This window comes from Eublepharis macularius, chromosome 11 (assembly GCF_028583425.1).
Source record: "Eublepharis macularius isolate TG4126 chromosome 11, MPM_Emac_v1.0, whole genome shotgun sequence".
NCBI lineage: Eukaryota > Metazoa > Chordata > Lepidosauria > Squamata > Eublepharidae > Eublepharis > Eublepharis macularius.
Window position 1 is genome coordinate 50,582,138 of NC_072800.1, and position 24,383 is coordinate 50,606,520.

A 24,383-nucleotide genomic window follows, 5' to 3' on the forward strand; every position below is an offset into this window, starting at 1 on the left:
CATTGTTCTAGGTGTTGAACCATTGCTAATGCTGTGCCTTGATTTCATTTTACAAATACTTGCTCTAACCAACATTTTCGTTTCTCTAACAGCCTGAGAACACAGCTGTGTTATCTCTTTCTTTGAAGCTCACAGTAATAACCTTGTACTGTCTGAAATATTACAGTTTACTTTCATGCATTCCCAGACCCTTTCCCACACAAACCTGTAGTCTAGTTGGGAGGGGGGAAATGAGTGGGTATTTAGAGTTGTACTTTCCTTAAGTCTCTATTCCTATCAAGGAAGTATGTACTGCTAAGATGCTTTCTTGCCCTGAGTTACTCTATGGAAATATATGTGGAAAGTTTGGATTTTTGAATAAAACCATTTAACCAACAGCTTGGACTTCTTGTTGCAATGGTGCAGGGACCTGTCTACCATATCCTGTCATCCATAGTCTGACATTTTGATAGGAATCCTTTATTCTCTTCTGCACCTGTAACCTTTGGAGGATGGCTTTCAGCTTCACATCATCAGAGCCAGACCCGGGATTAACAGTGCCAGAAGACCCTATTTTCCACCCAGGCCTGCATCTGGGATGCAGATGCTGAAAGGACTCCTATGGAGCTGGGGGTGATCCCCAGGAGAGAGGTCACCCATCTTACATGGACAACTTTACCAACTCTCAGACAATGGGCACTCCGGAACCGGGAGGAGAAAGAGAGGTGGAGAGGAGCGCTGTTTGGTCACTAACCGAGTGAGACAGGAGTACTTAACATCTCGATGGAACCGCAGCTGACCTCCATCCTGGAGAACGAACCAGGGATCATGCCCATGTGGGGACCCCTTCTTAGGAATGTCACAACCCACTTCCGAGAAAGACATAGTGAATATAGCTGCAAGTGGACTAGATCTATGGTGGGATGATGAGCTGGGATATTATGTAAGCCTCCCCTTGCAAAGAGAGAGTTATTTGCTGTGGGGTTTGAAGCCCCCTCCAGATGTACCTCCAGGAAAGGGCCGTGAGCCACAAAGGGATCACCAGCGATGGAAAAAATTTGCCAAGGGAGCTTATTCCTTGCCCGAGACTCACCCGAGCGAGGAGATGGGACAGAGTTGAGAGGGAAGGATCATTTGGACTATCTCAATGAACAGCTCCAGGTGATGGGATATGACCTGTTGGCGTTAACAGAACTTACCAGGGGCTGGATGAGAGGTGCAGTGGATGCCCAACGTACCCTAGCCCCAGCAGATTTACAAATACCAGGGGACCCTGGATTACCCCCTGATCACCTTGGATCCTGGATTCCCCCCTGCAGAGCACTGTGGATTTACAATTAACAATTTACAATTCCCACCCCAAATAGGTGGGAAACGGGAGTTGCGGCTGGGCTAAGCAACCAAGATTGGAGCCAGACACCGCAACTACCTGTGCCACAGGAGACAACAATGCAATCGGTGTTGGGGAGGGGGACCTCGAATTACCCCCTGGCAACTGGCAGAGTTCCCAGCAGAACATAAGCAGGGATGGTACCTACACCTTGAACTGGAGTGCAGCTGGGTCATCAAACATGTTTGGAGGTCAGATGCCACATCTAGGAGAAAGGGAAACCAAGTACCAAACTGTTGAAACCCAAATGGCATTAATGAGAGAGGAAATGACCTTGCACTGTCTGAAATATTACAGTTTACTTTCATGCATTCCCAGACCCTTTCGCACGCAAACCTGTGGTCTAGTTGGGAGGGGGGAAATGAGTGGGTATTTAGAGTTGTACTTTCCTCAAGTCTCTATTCCTATCAAAGAAGTATTTACTGCTAAGATGCTTTCTTACCTGAGTTACTCTATGGAAATATATATGGAAAGATTGGATTTCTGATTAAAACCATTTAACCAGGAGCTTGGACTTCTTGTTGCAATGGTGAGGAGCCTGTCTACCATATCTTGTCATCCATAGTCTGACAGCAGCACTATTCAGCAATTAAAAAAGAAAAGGCAGGAAAAGGCAGCGGCAAGCACACTAAGACCCACGCAGGCCAGAATGGCGGGCAGACCAACCTCCTGGCAGGAGAGTCCCCCCCCCCAACTCGTTCCAGCATGAAGCAGCACCTGCAGAGCGCAGGGACCAGCCCCAAGGAGATGGATAAAGTACCGGGTGATGCTGGAGTGGGCCCTTCTTCCAAGCAAATGGCCATGATAAAGCAGGCTATGAGGGATGAACTCGCTAAGCTATGTCATCCCCTCTCTAGAACTAACAGCGAGACCTCCTCACCCCCTCCCCTTCCCAAAGCCAAGAGCAAGCCCAGTAATACTGCTTCCTGGCCTGCTAAAGCTGCCAAAAAAGCTACTCAGCCTAAGCAATCGGGGATTGAAACGTGCTGGGTGGGGGGAACATCCTCAGACAGTGAGGAAAGAGAGGAGGGTGAATTTCTATCTGAGGAGGAGAAGGAGGAGGTTTCCATACCTGAGCAACCAGGTAGACTATTCAGAATGGAGGATTATCAGTATCTCCTCTCTAAATCGTTGGCAGCCTTAGACCTGCAGGAATGTGACAAGGGTGAGGAGGAGGAAGAAAACCCTCCAAATGATCCAAGGGGGTAGGGAGTTTTTTCTCAGGGCCAACTCTTCAGAGAAGGTATTTCCTTTCCCTGAGTACTTTGAACGGCACGTAAAAGCAGAATGGGATTTGGCAGCCACAAACAAACTATGTTCTCAGGCGGCCAAAAACATACACTTTACCATTTTACGTTAATGAATTATTGCAGGTTCCAAGGATCGATGCACCAGTGGTAGCCGTACAGACATCTGGTCTCCTCTCGGAAGATGGGCAGGGTCGGTCAAAGACAGTCTAGACAGAAAGGCAGATGTCTCCCTTAGGAGAGCCTGTGAGGTGGCAGCCATGGCCATTAAGCCTTCCGCAACACCTTCTATCATGGCTAGGGCCTCAGTGGTTTGGGCGCACAAGCTACTACAGCTGATCTTAGATGGTAGCAGATGCCTGGCCGAAGGGGCAAACAGAATTCTCAAAGCTAGTGCCTTCACAGCAAACACCACTGTGGACGCCATTTCCTTCTCTTTCTGATCATTGGCATCAGTGGTGGTAGCTAGAAGGTTACTCAGACTTCGAGCTTGGCAAGCAGATACCCGGTCCAAGTTCACCCTGGCTGTACACCCGCTTCAAGGTGACAAGCTCTTTGGGCACCATTTTGACAAGATTTTGGTGGAAACAAAAGACAAGAAAAAAGCTCTGCCCAGAACCCTGAAGAGAACAGATAGACACCCTTTGGGCACGCAGCCATTTCGATCCTACCACTCTAGCCAGATCTCGGGGATTTGAAAAGGTCGTCCTGGAACCCCCCAAGACAGAACTTCAAATGGGGGGCCCCTTTGGAGGCAAAGCCAACAGATCCTTCTACGCAAGAGGAGACAGATCCGACTTCAACAACAAGGCTCCCAAATTCTGACTCGCTTCGGGGGCTGGTGGGGGGGGGAGACTGCTCCTTTTCAGTCATGTATGGGCAGAATCAAAAGCAAATGAATGGACTCTAGAAGTGGTCTCCAGAGGCTACTCAAAAGAATTTGAATCTCTTCCTCCAGAATGCTTTGTCACCTCTTTTCTACACAGAAATTCCCAACGAAGGTGCATTACTGTACTGGCAGTCAGGCATTTACTGGATATTCAAGCAATAGAGCCAGTGTCTCCAGGGCAATGGGGAAAAGGCGTGTATCCCCTTTTCTTTACAGTCTCAAAGAAGAACCGGGGACTGGAGGGCGATCCTGGACCTGAAGTTTGTCAACAAATTCCTGAAGGTTCAGAGCTTTCGCATGGGAACTCTTCACTCCATAGACCAGAGGAATTCTTGACATCAGTACATCTTACGGAAGCTTACCTGCATATTCCCATCAATGCAGCACATCTCCGCTTCCTGTGTTTCCATGTGAACAACAGCCATTACCAGTTCAGAGCATTGCCATTTGGCCTTGCCACGGCCCCGAGGGTTTTCACCAAGGTCCTTATTAATCCAATAGTCAGTCTCAGGGAAATGGGAATACACGTTCAGCCATATTTAGATGACCTCCTGATCTGCACCAGCTCCCGGGAGAAGGCACAAGACACCTGGACAACAATACGCTTCTTTCAGCGCCACGGTTTCCAGATAAATCCAGAGAAATGTTCACTACATCCTTCTCAAGTAATCCAACATCTGGGAATGACTGGACACCAAGAAGTGTTGCTTGTTCCTTCCCAAGGAAAAGGTACAGAAGACCAAAAGCCTGGTCAGGTAGGTGATTTGGGACAGTTCCACTATTGACTCTTTCCGAACTCATGGGAACTCTCATCTACACACCAGATCTCTTCTATCTTTCTTGTGTTCCTATCAGGACCTGATTATGACAAGGACAAACAAATCAATTGTAGTTCCTAGGAGAGTCAAGGAGAGTCTTGTATGGTGGACCATGGACAGGAACCTGGGGCAGGGCAAGAGCTTCTTGAACCCCCCGGTGATCCAGATTTTTACAGACGCCAGTCTCTTGGGATGGGGAGCCTCGCTGGAAGGAGTACTGGTCCAGGGAAGGTGGACGATGGAGGAGTTCCGCCTTCTGATCAACTTCCTTGATCTGAGGGCGATCCAGCTGGCCCTATCCGAATTCTCCAACAAGATCCTAGGGCGGGACGTTTTGATCCACACAGACAATACATCGGCAAAATCATACATCAACAAGCAGGGGGGAACCCACTCTTCCACTCTTCTCAAGGAGGCGACCAGAATACTGACGTGGGCCGAATCCCACCTGTCATCGATCTGGGCAGAACACATAAGAGGTCAGGACAACACTCTAGCAGACTGGCTGAGCAGGCAAACCATCCAGCCAGGAGAATGGTCTCTCAAAAAGGAAGTTTTTCAGATGATAACGGATCACTTCGGGCAACCAGTCATGGACCTATTTGCATCTCATCTGAATCATCAGTTTCCCCAATTCCTGTCCAAATACCAACGCCTCCAAGCAGACGGCACAGACGCACTCACATTCCAGTGGCCTCAGGGATACTGGCCCTGATTCAGAAATACCAAATCAGGCATTTCCGCTTTGATTTGGGTCAATTTAGAAATAAGAGAATCGCCATTTTGCTATACGTTGGCATTTGCTAGCCATTTACATTTGTTCCTTGCTTTCCGGGAGCCTGGGGGGCGAGGGATTTTCTTTCCGAATCAAACCAAACTTGGTGGGGACCTTCTACTAACTGTCCTCTAACTAGCCCCCAAGTTTCAGAAAGATTGGACTTTGGGGGGCCATGTTAGCCCCCCCCCAAAGAAGGTGCCCCATCCCCCTACACTCTCCATTATTCTCTATAGGGAAAACCAGTCATTTTCTAGGTGGCTTGGAGTGGCATTTTGCAAGCAAAATGCACCCAACTTTCAGGGGACCTGTTCCCCCCTGTCCTCTCACCCTACCCCAAGTTTCAGGGAGATAGCACTTTGGGGGGCCATTTTATGGCCTCCCAAAGAAGGTGACCCTATCCTCCTCCACTCCACTATTCCCTATGGGGGAAAAAAGAGGCTTGTCTGGCTAGGGGTGGCATTTTGCATGCAAAATGACCCCAACCTTCAGGGGCCCATCTCCCACCTGTCCTCCCACCCTCCACCAAGGCTCAAGCAGATTTCATTCACCTAAATCATTACGCCTTCTCTCCTATAAAATTAAAGAAAAGAAAGCATTAAACTTCATTTAAAAAGCTATTGATAATAAGGGGCAATCACACACCAAGACAAAAGAAATTTTAGGAATCTTTGAAAATTATTACACCCAGCTCTATAAATCTAAAAATCCAGCATATGTAAAAACAAAACAATTTTTACAATCTCTTAAAAGTTTAAGCAAATTAAAGGAGATCCATAGAAATTTATTAGATAGAAATATTACTCAACAGGAGGTGACAGAAGCAAGTAAATCTCTGCAAAACAACAAAGCACCAGGCCTAGATGGTTACCCATCAGAATTTTATAAAAAATTCACAATGCTTATATGCAAACCCCTAACTGATGCTTGTAATGCTGTTTTAGAACATGGTTCAGTGCCCCCTACCTGGACAAATGCACTGATTACAGTTATTCCCAAACAAGGTAAAGATGTCACTAGACCTAGCTCCTACAGACCCATCTCTCTTCTTAACCAAGATTATAAGATTTATACTACCATGCTTACTAGAAGACTTAATTCCTTTATTTCCCAATATATACACAAAGACCAATCTGGATTTATTCCACATAGAGATTTAACTAACAACATCTATAAAACTTTAAATTTAATTTCATATTGTCAAAAAAAACGTTTAGAATCAGCTTTTTTATCTCTCGATATTGAGAAAGCTTTTGATTCTATTGAAATCCAATACTTCAAATTAATATTACAACATATGGAGTTTGGTAGTAATTTTCTTAGAATCATAAACACTATTATGCACAACCCTCAGCACAGGTCAAGATTAATGGGCATAAGTCTAATAAAATTCCTATTCAGAGAGGTACCAGACAGGGTTGTCCACTTTCACCCCTTTTATTTGCTATAGCCATAGAGCCCTTAGCAGCAACTATTAGAGAAAATATAAGTATACAAGGTATTAAAACAGAACGTTATAATTTCAAGCTAAGCCTTTTTGCAGATGATATGTTGATTTATCTTACAGACCCTGTAAACTCATTAAAACACCTTCAAACCACACTCACAAATTTTAGTTCAATTTCAGGTCTAACTATTAACCAGTCCAAATCACAATTACTCCCAGTATTCATTCAACCTGATATGATTAAAATTATAAAGCAAACGAATAAATTTCAATGGGCACCTAACCAATTTTTATATTTGGGCATAGTTATCCCAACAGATCTGAAACAACTGCAGAAGCTAAATCATGATAAAGTTATGAACCAAATTAAAATATACTTAGATAAGTGGAATAAAATGAACCCTTCATGGTTAGAGAGATATCATCTAATAAAAGCCTTTGTATTACCTAAACTTCTGTTTCACATGCGAGCGATCCCTTTAAAGATACAGCAAAAAACATTAAGACAATGGCAGAGCTCTCTAAACAAGTTCCTATGGAACAAAAAGAAACCAAGAATTTCATTTACCACAATCCGACTAAAGCATACACAAGGGGGTTCAACTACCCAGACTTGGAATTATACCAAGCAGCAGCCAGATTACTTAATATAATACAAATTTTAAACATTTCAGATTCCCTAGATTGGGTCAAAACAATACAGCCGGACAATGACCTCACAGTAGTACAAAACTCAATTTGGAATATTAAAAAAACCCGTCCAGTAGAAATCAAGAGCAACCCTTTCTTATCAGCTATTTTAAATATATGGGACCAATTTAGAAGTAAGATTTTACCAAAGTTATCAAGATTTTCATCCTTTTTAGGCCAAGACTGGTTTTTACCAGGTCAATCAAAATCTTTTATGAATACCTGGATACAGAGCAACTTAACTCGCCTAATAGATATATCATCAAAAATGGGTTTTCTAAGTAAATTGGATTTAGAGAAAAAGACAATTTCCAAAATTCAATGGTTTACCTACTTACAAATGTCCCACATGATGAGTCAAATTAATATAAAAATATATTAACCACCCCCATGACTGAATTTGAAAATTACTTGAATCACTCAAAATTAATACAAAAATGTCTCATTTCAAAACTATATCACCTATTACTTAAGACATATAAAGTTAAGACTCTGAAATATCAACAAGATTGGCAACAAGACTGTAATTTGGAAAATATAGCTTCCCAATGGGAAAGAATTTGGTCTTCTAATATACTAAATTCATATATTAGTTCAACTAAAGTTCAGTCATATAAAATACTCCACAGATGTTACATAACTCCAAAGAAACTCTCATTAATTTCACCGTCTAACTCCCCATTTTGTTGGAAAGGTTGTGGTACCATTGGTACATTTGCCCACTGCTGGTGGGAATGTTCTTGTTTGAAAAAATTCTGGGAAGAAATTTTAAGACAAGTAAATGAGATTACAGGCTACTTTGTTCCATTAGACCCTAAACTGATTTTTTTAGATCAATAGGATACTGTTATAATTCCTCACATTAGAAAGGAATTAATACGAAGCCTGTTGATGGCAGCTAAATCTTTAATAGCATGTAATTGGAAATCTACGAAAATACCAACGGTGGAAGGTTGGATTAGCAAAATATGGGACCGCTATATCCAAGAGAAAATCTATGATGATTTATACCAAGCACAAAATCATATGAAAGAAAGTGATTTTTTAACGAAATGGTTTCAGTGTTTTTGAATATCTCATTATTACTGAACTACACCCTCCTAAACATCTGCAATTTCTCACTTTAATAAGATATAATGATAATGTAATTCCCTCTGTTTACTTATCTTTTTGTAAATCTTGTTATGTGATTGTTTAACATATGCTCGATAATGTAATTGTTTAAACAAAGTTTATAGTCCTTACTGTAATTCATAATCTCTATTTTTTAATTATCTTTAATATTGTTGTACTGTTATTGTTGAAATGAATAATAAAAATTTTAAAAAGGCTCAAGCAGATCCCACTTTGGGGGGCCATTTTATGGCCTCCCAAAGATGTTGCTCTTACCCCCCTCCTACTCCACTATTTCCTATGGGGGAAAAAAAGAGGCTTGTCTGGCTAGGCTTGCATGCAAAATGACCCCGACCTTCAGGGGACCTGCTCTCACCTGTCCTCCCACCCTCCACCAAGGCTCAAGCAGATCCCACTTTGGGGGGGGCCATTTTATGGCCTCTCAAAGAAGCTGCTCTTACCCCCCTCCTACTCCAGTATTCCCTATGGGGGGGGGGAAGAGGCTTGTCTGGCTAGGGGTGGCATTTTGCATGTAAAATGCCCCCAACCTTCAGGGTACCTGCTCCCACCTGTCCTCCCACCCTCCACCAAGGCTCAAGCAGATCCCACTTTGGGGGGCCATTTTATGGCCTCCCAAAGATGTTGCTCTTACCCCCCTCCTACTCCATTATTTCCTATGCAGTTAGGCAGGGAAGGATGAGAGACTGGGCCGGCTACCGCAAGGTTCTCGACATGGCGCACACAGCGGATAACATCACTGCCACCCTGAGGAGACAGTCGGACGAGTGGGTAGGCCAGGGCCCCGCCACTGTGGGATGGATGGTGGCAGCAACGTGAGGGCAGTGGCGCAACTAGTGAACCAAGAGCGTGTACTGTGCGGCCCACAAGCTTCACCTAGTGGTGAGAGATGCGCTTGGTGCGGGCTCCACTGCAAAACCCCGTGATCCCATGACTCGTGAATTCCAGTTGCTGCTCCAGAAATATCGGAAGCTCATGAGTCACTTCTCGCACAGCGTGACACCCACTCACAAACTGCGCCAGAAGCAGACCAGAACAGGCGTGCCAGAGCACGTACTGTTCTCGGACATTACCACTCGCTGGAACTCCACCTGTGCCATGCTTGAGCGCTTGGTGGAGCAGCAGGCCGCATAGGGGGGGTTGCCCCCCCGTGGTATGATTGCATGAAGTTAGACTCTCTGATGTGAAGTGAGTTGTGTTATTTTTGTGTAGTAGACTACTTTCATGCCCTGTTGTGCCCTCCTACTGTGTAACCTAAAGCAGTTAAAGAAATAAAGTGTTTTTGACAGCAGTTGTGTTTTTGGTGATTCTCTGATGTTAAGTGAGTTGTGTAATTTTTTGTGTGGGAGACTGCTGGTGTAATGTGTCACAATACTTTGCCTAGTTGTACTTTGAAAGTTAGAAAATAATTTTTTAAAAACTTTATTCAGTGTGTGTTTGTGTTTTCTTCTTTGGTGTGAAGAAAGTTCCCATCATAGGGAACAATGGGGCTGGCTGGCCAGCCATCTCTGTAAGTGGTGGGGGAATTTTGGGGAGGGTGTCTGTGGTTCAGGTGTGCTTTCACAGGGACGAGCTCGCACTCAGGAGTGTGCCCTCCATTATGGCACCCCTTGCCTGTGCATAATTGCCCTGGGAAAGAGAGTTTAAAAGTTCCCATCATAGGGAACAAGGGGGGGGGGGGGACAGCTGGCCAGCCTGCTCTTGGAGTAGTGGCCAGTGTGGGAATGTTGGGGAGGGTGTCTTTGGGGCTGTGGGGGGCTGTGGGGGGGTATTTAAAAGGGAGACTATGCTTGTGGCAATAGATGCCACATTCTGTGGGTTCCTGCTGTGGGAGTCTGGATTTTCCCATAACAGGAATCAATAGAGAGAGAGTGGCTGGCCACAGGGGAGGTTAGGTTTTGGGAAGGGGATGTGCGGTCTTTGGCAATTTGGATGCAGGTGGGCTGTTGCTGTGGCCATTGGCAGCCCCCATCCCATGTGTTTCTGCTGTGTGGAAGTCTTCCCCACAGTAGAAAGACATTAAGTGGTGTGGCAGGAGAATCACCTTGGGGGGGGGTGATTCTCCTGCCACCCCTAGCCAAACAAGCCTCTTTTTTCCCCCATAGAGAATAATGGAGGGGGGGCTAAGAGATCTTCTTTGGGAAGCCATAAAATGCCCCCCCCCAAGTGGGATCTGCTTAGAGCCTTGGTGGAGGGTGGGAGGACTGGTGGGAGCAGGTCCCCTGAAGGTTGGGTTCATTTTTCTGAAACTTGGGGGAGGGTGAGAGGACAGGTGGGAGCAGGTCCCACCCCAAGCCACCTAGAAAGATAACTTGTTTTTCCCCATAGAGAATAATGGAGAGTGTAGGAGGATGGGGGCACCTTCTTTGGGGGGGCCTAACATGGCCCCCCCCAAAGTCCAATCTTTCTGAAACTTGGGGGAGTAGTTAAAGGAGAGTTAGTAGACGGTCCCCACCAAGTTTGGTTTGTTTCGGAAAGAAAATGCCCCCCCGGGCTCCTGGAAAGCCGGGAGCAAGTTCCCCATTGAAAATAACGGTCGAATCTTTCCGAATCAAATCGGTTTACTGATTCGGGTTTCCCTTTACTCCGAATCGGTTTCCTGATTCAGGTAAACCCAAATGAGGAATACCGAATCAGGCTGGCCCTGCACACCCCTATTTGTAAATCGGATTTTCAGAGAACCGTTCGTGGAGGTTTCCTCTGTCCAGGCTGATAATCTTTGAACTATCTGAAACCAATTTAGGTTCTCAATAGAATAGCAAGAAATCTGGTTTCTTGGTCACCTAAGAACTTTTGGGATAAAATGATTCTACAGATTATGTATGGAGCTGAAATTATGGGGCCTGGATGAGATAAACCATCTCCGAGTTCTCCAAAGTAAGCTTTTTTTGGTTGGTGTTTTTTGCTTGGTGTACACCAAGGGCCCATTCAGCTTATGATAAAGTAATAATAGGATTTATGTCTGTCAAGATGTAATTGCTACAAAAATCTACATGTACACTAGTGGCCAAAATTGTGGAAACCTTTTGGAAAAAGCGCATTTTTGAGGTTTGATGGCTCATAACACCACTTTTCTTTGGAGTAATACCATAAAATTATATATCAATGGAAAGATAATTTAATCAAGAATGTAATGCAACAAAGTTTGTTCAATTATCTGTATTCTATCAAATGTTATAGCCAAATAACCAGGAAAGGAAGCACAACTTGCTTAGGTTGATATGAAGTAGCTTTCCTTCATTTGAATGTAGCCATTCAACATAATACAATTAAAGAAATGGAAAGAAAAAGAATCATTGGGGTGTATACAGAACGGAATGGCGCAATTCAATGTGAAGTTGAGTGCAAGGACTGTTCGGCGCAGACTGGAGGAATTTGGTCTTAATGCTAGAATTCCGCGAAAAAACCATTGTTATCTCTCAAACAAAGGTTGAAAAGATTAAACTGGGCTAAAACCCATGTTGACTGGACAGCAGAACAATGGGACAGTGTTATTTGGAGTGATGAGACCAAAATCTCCCTGTTTGGTAGTGATGGCATGAAATGCATGAGAAGAAGAATAGGAGGAGGTTTTCATCCTGATTGCATTACACCTACCGTGAAACACCCAGTTAGTGTTATGATATGGGTTTGTATGACATCGAAAGGTGTGGGCAGAATTTGTGTGATAAATGGCAATATAAATGCCCAAAAATACATAAATGAAATACTTGAGCCCAAACTGAAGCCTTCCACACGTGATCTTTTCCAAGATAATGAAGCATTTATATTTCAACAAGATTCAGCTCCATGTCATGTTGCTGCTGTGTGCAAAAAGTGGTTCAATCATATTCCACTGTTGGAATGGCCTGGGAATAGCCCAGACCTTAACCCCATCAAAAATCTATGGAACCAACTAAAGAAACTGGTTAGTGAGAAGCAACCCAGCAATAAAACGCAATTAATAGTAGCAATAACTCAATCGTGATTTCACGTTATAACAGCTGCAGAACTAAAAAACTTGGTTCACTCCATGGGAAGGCGTTGTAAGACCGTAATTAAAGCAAAAGGTTACCCAACTAAGTATTAACTGACATGGTGAGAATTGTTGTATAACTCATTTTTTTTGTGGTTCAATTTTCTTCTTTATAACTACTGTTCTAAAAAAATTTCCTTCATAAAAGTTATTGCATTACATTATTGATTAAATTATCTTTCCATTGATATATAATTTTATGGTATTGCTCCAAAAAAAGTGGTGTTATGAGCCATCAAACCTCAAAAATACACTTTTTCCAAAAGGTTTCCACAATTTTGGCCACTAGTGTATATATGCATGTTTAGAGGACAGCAATTTTCCAAAGAAACATTTTTTTAGAACAGATTAAAATGAATCAAGCACACGCAACAGCTGACTGTCTTGTTTTGGACTTCAGAGCAAATTCAGATCCCAGTCTTTCTTTTTACCTCTCCACCTTCCTTCTCCACAAAATGGTCATTTATGCAGCAGGAGCTTTTTATATGTTTCCCCTTGGAGCTATACAGAGAACAGGAATTTTTAGAAAGAATTTGTCACAGGAATATTGTTACCTTAAATGCCAGCAACAATAGATTATCCCATTGGGATTCAACCTCAAATCCGCCTGTTAGAAAACTTACACATCTTTCATTTGGGGTATATTTCTACCCCAAGCCCAATTCCTCATGTATGTAACAGCAAAAAAGTCCCATTGTTTTTTTTTTCTTTGTGTTGTTAGAGGTTAATGTGTTTCACAGTATTAAATTATCCAGAACTCAGATAGGAGGGCTGTATTGTAGGGAAGAGATCTCAGATGATCCACTAATGAGTTAGGAACCATAGAGTGCACCACTATGTTGTATTAGATTCCTACTAATGCTATGTCTTTATTAACTTGTATCTATTTACCCTATGGCATTGTTTATGGAAATGTTCCTGCTGTTGACTGTACTAATCTCACACTATGTAGTATGACTTGAGTCTCAGTGAGAAATGTGGACTATAAATGACATAAATAAATAAAATGAGGTGGAATTTTTTTTCTTTGTACAGATTCACTCCTACCCTCTTGCAGTGTCAGGCTAGCAAGAAGAAAAGTCAGAGAGGCACAGAAGAAATGTTCAGATCATGTGTAGTTTGAAACTATTTAGCCAGTAAAACCTATGGTTGTAGTACAATTTTCTCATACAGATTTTAGCTTTTACTGGTGAAAAACAGATCAGTTGATCCTACAATATGGGAGGAAACAGGCTACAAAACAGTCAACTGAAAAATCAGAATTAAGAGTGTAGGAATTATACATTGCAAAATGTATCATAAACACCTTAAACATCCCATCAAATTTTAAGATTTGCTCTCAGTTGCATGTCAATTTGAAAATCAGTAGGACTGTGCAAATAAGTACTTGTTATAAGATATGTACACCTTGTGATTTTACTATTAAATTTCATTACTGACTCACCCTTGGGAATTGTCAAATGATTTCCATAAGATGTCATGAAGACTAGTTGAAGTCCTGATGTACTAACTGCACATTTATAGAAGATGAATTGGAGAACATCAGGGATATGCTTGTAAAATGGAACCAGCATTGCAAAATAAGCACATAGCAGACCAGATGGTTGGAGAAGACCCTCAACCTTTTCTTCACCTGACTTGTGACTACATGTTAACAAGAAGCTGATCTGCAGGATAATCAGTATTGTATTTTCAATAGGGTTCATTCATTCCTGCTGTCTTAAAGGATATGATGGTATGGCAACTTCTAGAGAAACCATCCTTTGGACCCTGTGGCCCATTTTTGGTCAGTAGTACTTGTGGGATAACTCCAGGGACTCTTGGATGAAATGGGTTATAGAAATCCCATTCAGTCTAATTTCAGGTCTTGCTTAGGGGAAGTGACATCTTTGATATGCACCTTAAGTGTCCTTTATTCTTTGAAAGTGCTTTCAAGTAACTGTTTATGACAACATATTGTGTGTTCCCAGTTGCTGCATAACATTGGCACTGGATCCCCTGTCTTCACATTCTTCTGTCTTTGCACCTTATAAAAGAGGCAGGCTAACACACAAACGAATTTCAGTCCATGCAGATTTTTGGGTGGCCCACAAGACAAAAATGAATCAGAATAATAAGCTATTGATCTTTCAGAAACTGATGAAGCAAGAGATTATAGTATTTTCAAGAACATGTTGTTTAAATATCCAAACTGAGAGTCCTGTGATCTATTAGGCTGAAGGCAGACACCACTTTTAGAAAGTTGGAAGCAATTTGAAAAGAGAATTGTTGCTTGTGGTATGTACTCTAGCCTCTATTGTAGCCTCTAGTTTAAGCAGGTTTTATGTCATCTTTTGTTCCTGAATAATGTTGGCTATGAGGAAAGGCAACTGTTTCTACATCTAAACAATTAGTTTTCTTTTATTTGCTCCCATATTAAATGGAAGCCATTAGCTCGTTTTCCTATTTTCCCATCTTGGCTTTGGGCTGTATCTGTAGGTATGTGTGTACTTACTGCTTGAATTAGACTACATATTCACAATTGTATATTTAATACATATATCAAGCAGTACAATTTGTATGGTCTCTAAATTCCACAATTTGTTTTATGTTAAAGTAAGTTTAGGTTTGATAAGAAAATAAATATTGCATATAGGCTTGGATCAGACTGGCATTTCTATGGGTGCAAGAAGGGGGGGAGGGTGCAAAAAATAGCGCTTTGTGTGTAGAGACAGGATGGCATTTCAGCCTGCTGCAGGATGAGGAAGCAGGAAAATAACACTGGGCAATTGGAAATCCTTGTGCTTGTGAAAATGCTGGTCTGGAACCAAACTGGGATGCAGAAAGAGGGAGTGCTGCATTTCTTTTTTAGAGCATAAGTTACAGAACCAGAGGAGCTAGCTGTGTTAGTCTGTAGTAGCAAAATAGAAAAGAGTCAAGTAGCACCTTTAAGACTAACCAACTTTACTGTAGCATAAGTTTTTGAAAACTGTACGTATTTATAATATTTATATACCTCTTTCCTGGCACTGCATTCAGTGGATAATTGCTGGTGGAGATCACCCAGAGGTATGGACTGAGATGTCATTGATATGCTGAGGGCACCCACCTCCCTTTCTCCTTTTTGTCTGATGCAAGCATAGCAGTCCTTTCCTTGAACAAAATCTGAAAATTGTAATGGGGTGGTTGTGATTAAGTTCAGTATAGAGATAACAGATGTGAAAATAGTTCTGTAGCAGACTTGTAGGTTGGATAACACTCTAGAACCCAGCTTTGCTACTGAATTCTTGGGTTGTGTGTTGCTTTGTGTAGAGATGTGAAGGCCTGGAAAAATTTGTGGGAAAGGGTTTCTTCAAACATTTTTACTGGTAAAATTGGGAAATTTGAAAACATCAGAGGATGTTTTCAAATTGTCCAACAGGAAAATCAAGAAATTTTGTGGAGCGCTGGAAAAACTCATGATTCCCTTCCCCCTTTATATATCATCTGCCTTGTGTATCAGTGAGAAATGTGGGTTATAAATAAATGAGTGAAATGTTTTTTACGGCAAAGTTTTACTTAATGTGTAGTATGAACGGCGTTAGATAACAAGATTTGAGACCAACGAGATTTTCAGAGTCAAAGCTCCCTTCTTCAGATACCAAAGGGAGCTTTGACTCTTGAAAGCTTAAACCCTGAAAATCTTTTTGATCTCTAAAGTGTCATTGGACTCAAATCCTGCTGTTCTACTGCAGACCAATGTGGATACCTACCTATCTACCCATTAGATAATGATAATGCTGTAGACATATACAATTAATACAATGTTTTTTATAATAATGCATTATTAAAGAGTTCATTTAGATGTTATAATTAACTTGATATCCAAATACGCTGGTAGTCCTACATATTATCCTTGCATGAAATTGTTTCTATCAATTACATTTTATTTTGTTTGCTACATAATTTGTTTTCTACTTTCAGTTTTTATTTTGCCTCTTACTGTGGTGTCAGAAGGCACATGTGCCCTACATATACCTCAGTGTGAACGTGGCCACTCTGCATTCTTAGCCTTTATCCACATTAAATAATGAAAGGAAGAAAACTCCTTGTACTGCTTTTCACTCCCATGCTGAAAAAAAATGTTGGGACACAACTCAGATTGTTCCGTGGACCAGAATGGTCCTTCATTGGAGCTGTGGCCCCACCCCAGGCTCTGCTCCATGATATCAACTACCCCATGATACCACTGGGCCAAGGAGGATTTGAACTGGAGTGTTTCCTGTCAAGCACTCTAGATACCAGGTGCTTTCAGCAGTCAGAAGAAGGACAACATACAAATAGACACTCTCCATCCCTGAAACTGTCACTGGCATAAGAAGAGGACCTGCAGCAGCTCCTCCCATTCGTCATGCAAAGCCAGCCTTCTCCCAAGGTTGTTGCTTCACCCAAATCATCATCTCTGATTGCATTTCTCAAACAGTAGCCCTACATGTCACATAGCTAAGTACTTGTGAAAACATGAGGCATTAGGAGTTTAATACGGCATTCAAATAGGAAGGTCAGAAACCTTACAGGTCATGTCTCAAACCCAACATTGTGATCCTGTGTGGAATTACTGCAGTCTCTAAGACTATTGAAATCAATGAGCGTAGGGCAGAGTTACTGTGTAGGATTGAGCTGTAAAGGCTAGAGTAGCTCTTTGGATCTAACCCATGAGGCAACAAGAAAATGACTTGCATGTGCCATAGATTACTTTCACCTTACCAAATAGTTACCTGACAACTTAAATAGGGTGGAGAAGACAGTGCTGCTGCATAAAGCCAGCCTTCCAGTTTCACTATTGAGGACAAGTTAACAGAGGATGGAGATTTTCAAAACTGTTGTATGAAATTTGCCCTGGTTTTAAGAACAGATCTGTGGGTTGTGAAGTTCAATAATATTTCCATTGAATAAACCTGCCATAGTGGGCATGTGGGTGATTTTGAGAAGGTATTTAAGTGCCGCTTGTATTGAGATGCTGCCTCTTCTTATTGAGCAATACAATTGATCTTGTTCTTCAGAGACGATCGTTATAAATACTAAAGACCTCTTCATTGACCAGATTAAGTTGTTCAAGTAATTCTTAATGTTTTAAGTAAAATTTACCAGGCCGGGTTGCCAACAGGCCTGATGGAAAATGCCCTGTCCTTTTAACAGAGGTTTACTGAATGGAAATGGCAAGCCGAAGCTTTTCATGGCATTGAGGTAAATATATCACATGGTAAATAACATCCTCTGATAAAATGGCAGGACATTTTTTTCCCTAGGCAATTGGCAACCTTAGTACCAGGTAATCTCTTCTTAGTATAGGTATACATACTCGCACAGTTCTGGCTTTTTTCTGTTGTATACTAACTGTCCTCTGCAGTGACCTTAATTTATTGGAATACTACTACAATGACTTAAACTCTTGATTAGGTGATACAGTTAAAACCACTAAAATTCATTATACTTGCCTGCATAACTTGATGGTAGATAGGTAGATAAGTTTATTGCCTATGGCCAAAGGCCATTACAATCAAAATACATAAAACACTACGACATAGATATATAAGTCATAGATACATAAATCATAATTACAAATATCAGCAATTAAAATAGTTTAACCAGAGTTACTAAATAGAAGCAATACTCTCACTAAAAACAGCTCTAGTCTGAATTTTGTCTGCTACAGCAAGAAGCTGTACTCTATAAGAGACAGATGGATCAGTGTCTGAAAGTAAGAAATGCAGCTTCTCAGAAATGGAGGAAAAGTTTAAACCCATAACAGCTCTGCCAGGAATTTAGTCCCTGTTGAATAATTTAAACCACTGGGAGAATTTGGAGTAGGAGATTACCTGCTTGTCCATTTCAGCATCGCAATGAAACACCTAGTCCCAAAGATTGAAACCGGCTATAGGAACACCAGGAGTGTCATCAGAAATGAAATAACACTGGAAGAGGTTATTATAGCTAGCTGACTGGGCAGCATTGTTTTGCAGCATTGTTTCATAGCAGTGTCTAGGAAATAACTTGTTAATCATTACTTTGTTTTTTCTAAAATCTTACAAAGTTGCATGTACACATGGCTGTTATTGAAGGAAAACCAATCTCTGCTTGCATCGGAGCTGCAGGAGTGCCTCCTTAAGAAGGAGTTTTGGGTAGAGTTCAAGGATGTAACCAGACAACCTCTCCAGCCCCAAACTTCTACACCATAAAGTTCTTGAGGGACTACCTTACTTGAATGTATTTTCAGTGCTGGATCTATCGGGAAGCCTCCTTTTGAATAATAAGATTTCAGATCTATATGCCTTCAGTAGAACATAAGTTTCTTTTTTTTTAAAGGTGGTAGCAACATAGTGGTCAAACAGCATTTTAGTATACAAAATACTAAAGCTCACCTTCATTTTAGTGACATATGATAACTATATACATATAGTTAAAACAATTTTAATAATTAAATGATTAATCATTTAATAATTAATTTAATCATTGTATTCAAAAAGCAGTGTTTACATACACATGAGGTACCTAAAATCTAAAGCTCTCTAACATTTGTTACTCTTCTTTCAGCTTGCTTCAGAGTCACAGAGCATATAAAGCAATAAAAAGTGGACTCTATAACGTAGTATTCAAAAATCTTACACTTCTGGTCCTTTCTTGAACATAATACATTTTAAATCCCTGACATTGTAACATTGAAAGATGACAAAAAATATGAATTAAACCACAATGAAAGATACTGTAATCTGGAACCATTATAAACCCGGCAGTATAGATGGCACTTGGCCTCTCCTGTGACAGTGGTGTAATCGCTACAAGCAATTATGTTAGAAGTGAGATGTTTAAAGGAAAGTTGGTCAGTCTTATCTGGAAGGGAAGTTGTACATAATTTCATTCTGGAAAGTAAAACTTTTCTGTACTGTGTAAGATCTGAGTTGAATACCATAGGTTTGACTGATTCCAAGTATGAGTAATCTTAACCCTATTGATGGGCTTGTACCCAAGAGATACACTATATGGAAAGTCACAATAAATAATATTTCAGTGAGACTGATCTTGTTTGTATGGTGGTCTTGGCAATAAGGTTTAAGTTTGCCCCCAAAGTTTCAAATTGCTTTATTGATTTTATTTGGTGACGTCCAGCAAACAGGTTCTATATTTTTTGCATATTTTATGTATGGAAAGCATGCATAGAGATATTTTTAAAGAGAAATGAATTAAAATTAATGCTTTCCCCAAAGAATACTAATATTTAGATATTTTCCTTAATAGCATCCTTTTAGCATTCAGCCATCTTTGTAATGCCGGAATATGTTTCTTTGAGTTGGAAAGGAATCAGCTTTATAAGCAAAAATAAATTTTAAATCTTTTTTATATTTAATTGCAAAATATTCATCACACAGCTCCCTTTTTATCTCTTTCTAAGTGTGGCATTCCTTTCAGTCGTGAATAACCTTATTGTGGGAAAAAATGAATTGATTGCATTGAGCATTGAATACTGATGTGTAGAAAAATCCATATTGTTGTAACTGATGGGATACATCTTCAGAGTTATTGCTGTGTCCATTTTTAAGAGCTACGGACCTTGCGTTTTTGATCAACCGTAATTCTGATTCTTTTAAAAATTATAATTAAATAATGCTTTCAAAGTGAATGTTTCCCAGAGAGTTTTTCATTTGAATTTCTCCTTTTAGTGGGGCTTCTGGTGTTCTCAGCTTAATTTACAAGATGCTGTTTCATTGCACAGAATGGAAATCTCCTGAATCCTAAAAATATCAGATTTCAATGCAACCACTTTTTTGAGTGTTGAACTAGGATCAGGGTGGGGTATAAATGAAATAGCATCTAAATCAGAGTAGTAAAAGATGATCTTGCTTCTGTCTGTTGTGCTTAAGTTTCATGGTTGTCTGTGGATCTTAATGACGTAATATATTTTGTATAGGTGCAGTTGCGTTTCTCTCTTACCCAAGAATGCTTGTTACTCCTCCCCCCCACCCCAAGTTCCTGTAAGAATAATCTTCCAGTCCTGAGAAAATGCACACAATACTTGTATGATGTATGCTGATTAAATCTATACATTTTTTGAAGATTCTATAGATTATGCAGCACCTTTGGTATCTTTTTGTCCTGCTTTAGGTAAAATGGGAATGGGGTTAAGAGGTTAGAAAGCAAACTACTTGGCTGTTACTGTCATAACTGTAAAATAAATACTTGTTTACCAGCTAAATGGCTGAGATACATGACACTAGTTTGAAACACAGGTGAAATGTTAGGAATTCAGGTGTTAATTAAACTGAACATATTTTATAAGATTTAGCATAATTTCATATACAGAAGGCATTTTGTGAGGATAAAAAAATTTGGTGATGGAGTATTTAGACATTATGAGGTAAGAACTGATAATCTTGAAATAAAAGCTTTTGTATGTTCTTCTGCAACTCAAGAAAACATTGTAAAGATCAATAGGGTTGATGTATCTGTTCAATTAACTTTAAAAAAATTAAAGCCACTTGAAAAAGAACATACATTAATTTGTACCACTGTTGCTGCTTTATTTGTCATATTTGTTCAGTTGTTGTTTTCAGTCTTAAGGCTCATGTATACAACATACATTTTTGTGTTTTAAAGTTCTCTATTTCTCTTGTTTGCTTTTTCCATCCCTAGGAGTCGAAAACTTCAGATCAGAAATATTCCACCACACTTGCAGTGGGAGGTAGGCATTCATATTTAAATTTTAAAGGTACTACTTTTTAAAAAGGTAAATTAGTGGCATTTAAAAAAATGTTTGCCCCCTTTCCCTTGTCCCCCCTCCCTCCCAAACATCTAATACTTGGAAAGTCTTGCGGAGACCTTTTGCATAGGAGAGATATTTTGCGTGTTTAAATAATAAGTTTATCCAAATAATTCTTTTAACTAACTAATCTTAGGCATTTGTGAATAAATGAAGAGGTATGAATGTTTGTGTCTTCCAACTAGGGGTGTGTGCTTCGAGTTCCCAGTTCGGGAAAAAACCCTGAACCACCGGCCAGTATGATGGCCCCAATTCAGAAATACTAAATCAAAGCTTCCCGAAGAGATTTGGGAAGCTTCGGGGCCTTTTTAAAGGGCTCCCTCCCACCAACACCCCACTTACCTGGGACATCCTGGTGCCGGCGGAAGTGGAGGCGTGGGTGGCAGCGGCGGTGGCATTCCTCGCCACCCTGCCGTCCGCGGCAGTGGCACAGGCAGCGGAGGTGCCGGCTCCAGCCTTCTCCACCACCCTGCTGGCCGCCACCACAGCCGAAGTGGTGGCTCAGGCGGCAGAGGTGCCGGCCGAAGTGGCAGTGCGGGTGGTGGAGACGCCGGCTACGATCTTCAGTAAAGGTTTGGGGTTGGGTGAAGGAGGATTCAGGGGGAGGTGGAGGTCTCACTTTGGTATGCTCCAAATTGTTACGAAGCATACTGAAGCGATTCCAATAACCCGAACCAGCTTGCCACTTCGGGTTTTGGGTTATTCTGAATCATTTCCCCCGGTGCACACCCCTAGTTCCAACAATACATTCTTAGACACATTGCAGCTTCCTGGTTCTCTCTGACTGAAGGTTTATCTGTGATTTTCTTCCCTACAAACATTAACATTGTGTCAACGTTTATAAATAGAAAACTCTGTAACCTTTTCATATAATTATTCTTTTCAGTAGTTATTTCTGTAGCAGCATGCCATACTTCCAGAAACAAAATTCGTAAATTCATAGTGAAGAGGTAGTAATATACAGATTATCATGAGAATATGCCTTTTCACTTGTGCTTCTTAAACTTAGTGTAGCAGATAAGTGTAACAAATTAGTGTAACAGATAAGACCTTCTCAATATTACTGAGACAACAGAAATATTAATTTTATAAATTGTTTACAACAGATCACGTAGAAGTGGTATAGAAGGAAAGCTCAAGACTTGTCAATCCTTTGTTTAGCCAAAGCTAGTAAATGCCATTTGAACACTTAGTATAAAGGGGGAAGACAGAACTCTTAATATGAAACACGGGTGTATTTATTTAAAGATGGAGGTGGTGGAGAGTGCCATCAAGTCATAGGTGACTTATGGCGACCCTGGTGGAGTTTTCGTGGCAAGAGACTAACAGAGGTGGTTTGCCACTGCCTGCCTCTGCAACTGGGTCTTCATTGGAGGTCTCCTATCCAATTACTAACCCAGGCTGACCATGCTTCGCTTCCTAGATCTGATGAGATTGGGCGCACCTGGACTAACCAGGTCAGGTTATTTGAAGTTACAACCTATTAAATCTCAGAAACAAAAAAATAGTCACAAAGCATGAAAATAAAGTCTGGTCTAGAAGTTAACCCAAGTTTCTACATGATCCTTATGGTTATGGTTGTTAAAACACTGTTTTTGAAAAAGAACAATTAATAGCTTCTGATATAAGGAGGGCTTCATTTCCAAACTCAGTGGTCCTGTCTGAAAAATGGTATGGACTGGGGAAATTGCTCATAAACAACAAAAAATAAACTAGTAATGTGATTTGCTGTCATTAGGAATTTTTAGAATTGCTTTAGTGTTTGGATTATATTTTGGCAATTCAACACTATGTACATGTTTATCAGCATTTTTAGATAATGGCCTGCAATGGCCCAAGGCAAAAATTAAAGCTAACTGTTCCTAGATTAATACACCGAACCTCATACATTACCCTTAACAAGTTTCACTACCCTCTTACTACTTTAGTATAATGTATTTGTAATTAACTTTTTTTGTTCAAGAACTGCCTTTTGTTTGAGTCTAACCATATAATACAATTATACATTTAGATTTGAAGAATGTTATATAATTTTTAAAAAATTGCTTTGAACACCTTTCTGTCAAGCCAAATAACGTTTCAGAAACCAATTATCAAGGTTTCTAATGATAGATTCAATTTTTATCTCTAACTTCTTCATATATACATATTTCCATTTCCTTTAGGTATCTGCTGATGCCTCAATAAGAAACACCAAATGGTGTCTTTAGAAAACGCAAGCACTGAACGTTGTTTTAATTTGCTGGTGTATTGCATCTGCTTCATGTTAATTGCTTTAAGAGATCCCTGAATACTCCTAAACATGAACTTCAGTATTAGCCTTTTTAAAGGAAAACATTTTCTTTGCTACAACTAGAGAAAAATACCATCTTGTTTCTGACCAGCAAGCAGATGGTGGGGGGTATCTGCCCCTTTCGATGTGATGCAGTAGAATAGCATTAAAGGTTTAAGAGAAATCTCTGATTCTTCGTAGAATTTACGGGTTTGCTTCCTGGGCTTTAGAAACACGAGAAATCTGTCAAAATATAATAAATAACTGGACAAGTCCATAAACCACTTTTATTATGTCTTAATTTATTCTCTACCTTTCAGTCAGTCCTAGGGCACTTCACCTTATTATGCTATTCTCTTGTGGAATTCAATGTCTGGGCAAAAGTATCTTTAAACTCCTGCACTCACTGTGAACAGCAAGAGGGGCCTGCCAAAAGTTCTTCCCTTGTATCACTCAACTTCTTTGGGCTTGCATAAGGGAGTAGGTAGCTGAGTTGTGGGAGGGGAGAATTCTGCCAAGCTTCTCTTGCTGTTTACATTTGGAAGACTGAGGTGTAAAGATCCTTTTGCTTGTGTTTTGGCTCACATTGCAGTGAATCAGTGGGTGGAGCCAGTGGTGCTGTCTTTTGAGTTCTTGCTCTGTTTGAAATATGGCACCTGCTTAAAAATTAGTTAACAACCAAGACTCTACCCCTTACTGCTCTCCAATTTGAAAACCAGCTCCTGGTTTCTTGAGCTCTTTTATATAATTTGTTAAAGAACAGAGAATGTCTAGCATTAGATACCTCACAATCTAATTTTATAAGTTAAATGTCAATTACTGGCAAATTGTATGTTGTTAAGCATTTTATACCTTCAAGGCTTTAACAAGCCTGGATATACCTTTGCAGACTGTTTGACCTTACTGTACTATTTAGAACCAATAAAAATACAAAGATGCATAAACAAGAAAAAGCAA

General features: G+C 40.7%; 1 protein-coding gene across 2 annotated transcripts in view; it reads left to right on the forward strand.

Annotated features, from left to right (window-relative positions):
• The window catches only part of IGF2BP3 (insulin like growth factor 2 mRNA binding protein 3), a 104,084-nt gene that overhangs the window by 19,115 nt on the left and 60,586 nt on the right, over positions 1 to 24,383 (forward strand). For both annotated transcript variants that reach the window (XM_054991815.1, XM_054991816.1), the window contains exon 3: positions 21,028 to 21,076. In XM_054991815.1, coding sequence (XP_054847790.1) covers positions 21,028 to 21,076 — 49 coding nt within the window. The remainder of the gene's footprint in view (positions 1 to 21,027; positions 21,077 to 24,383) is intronic.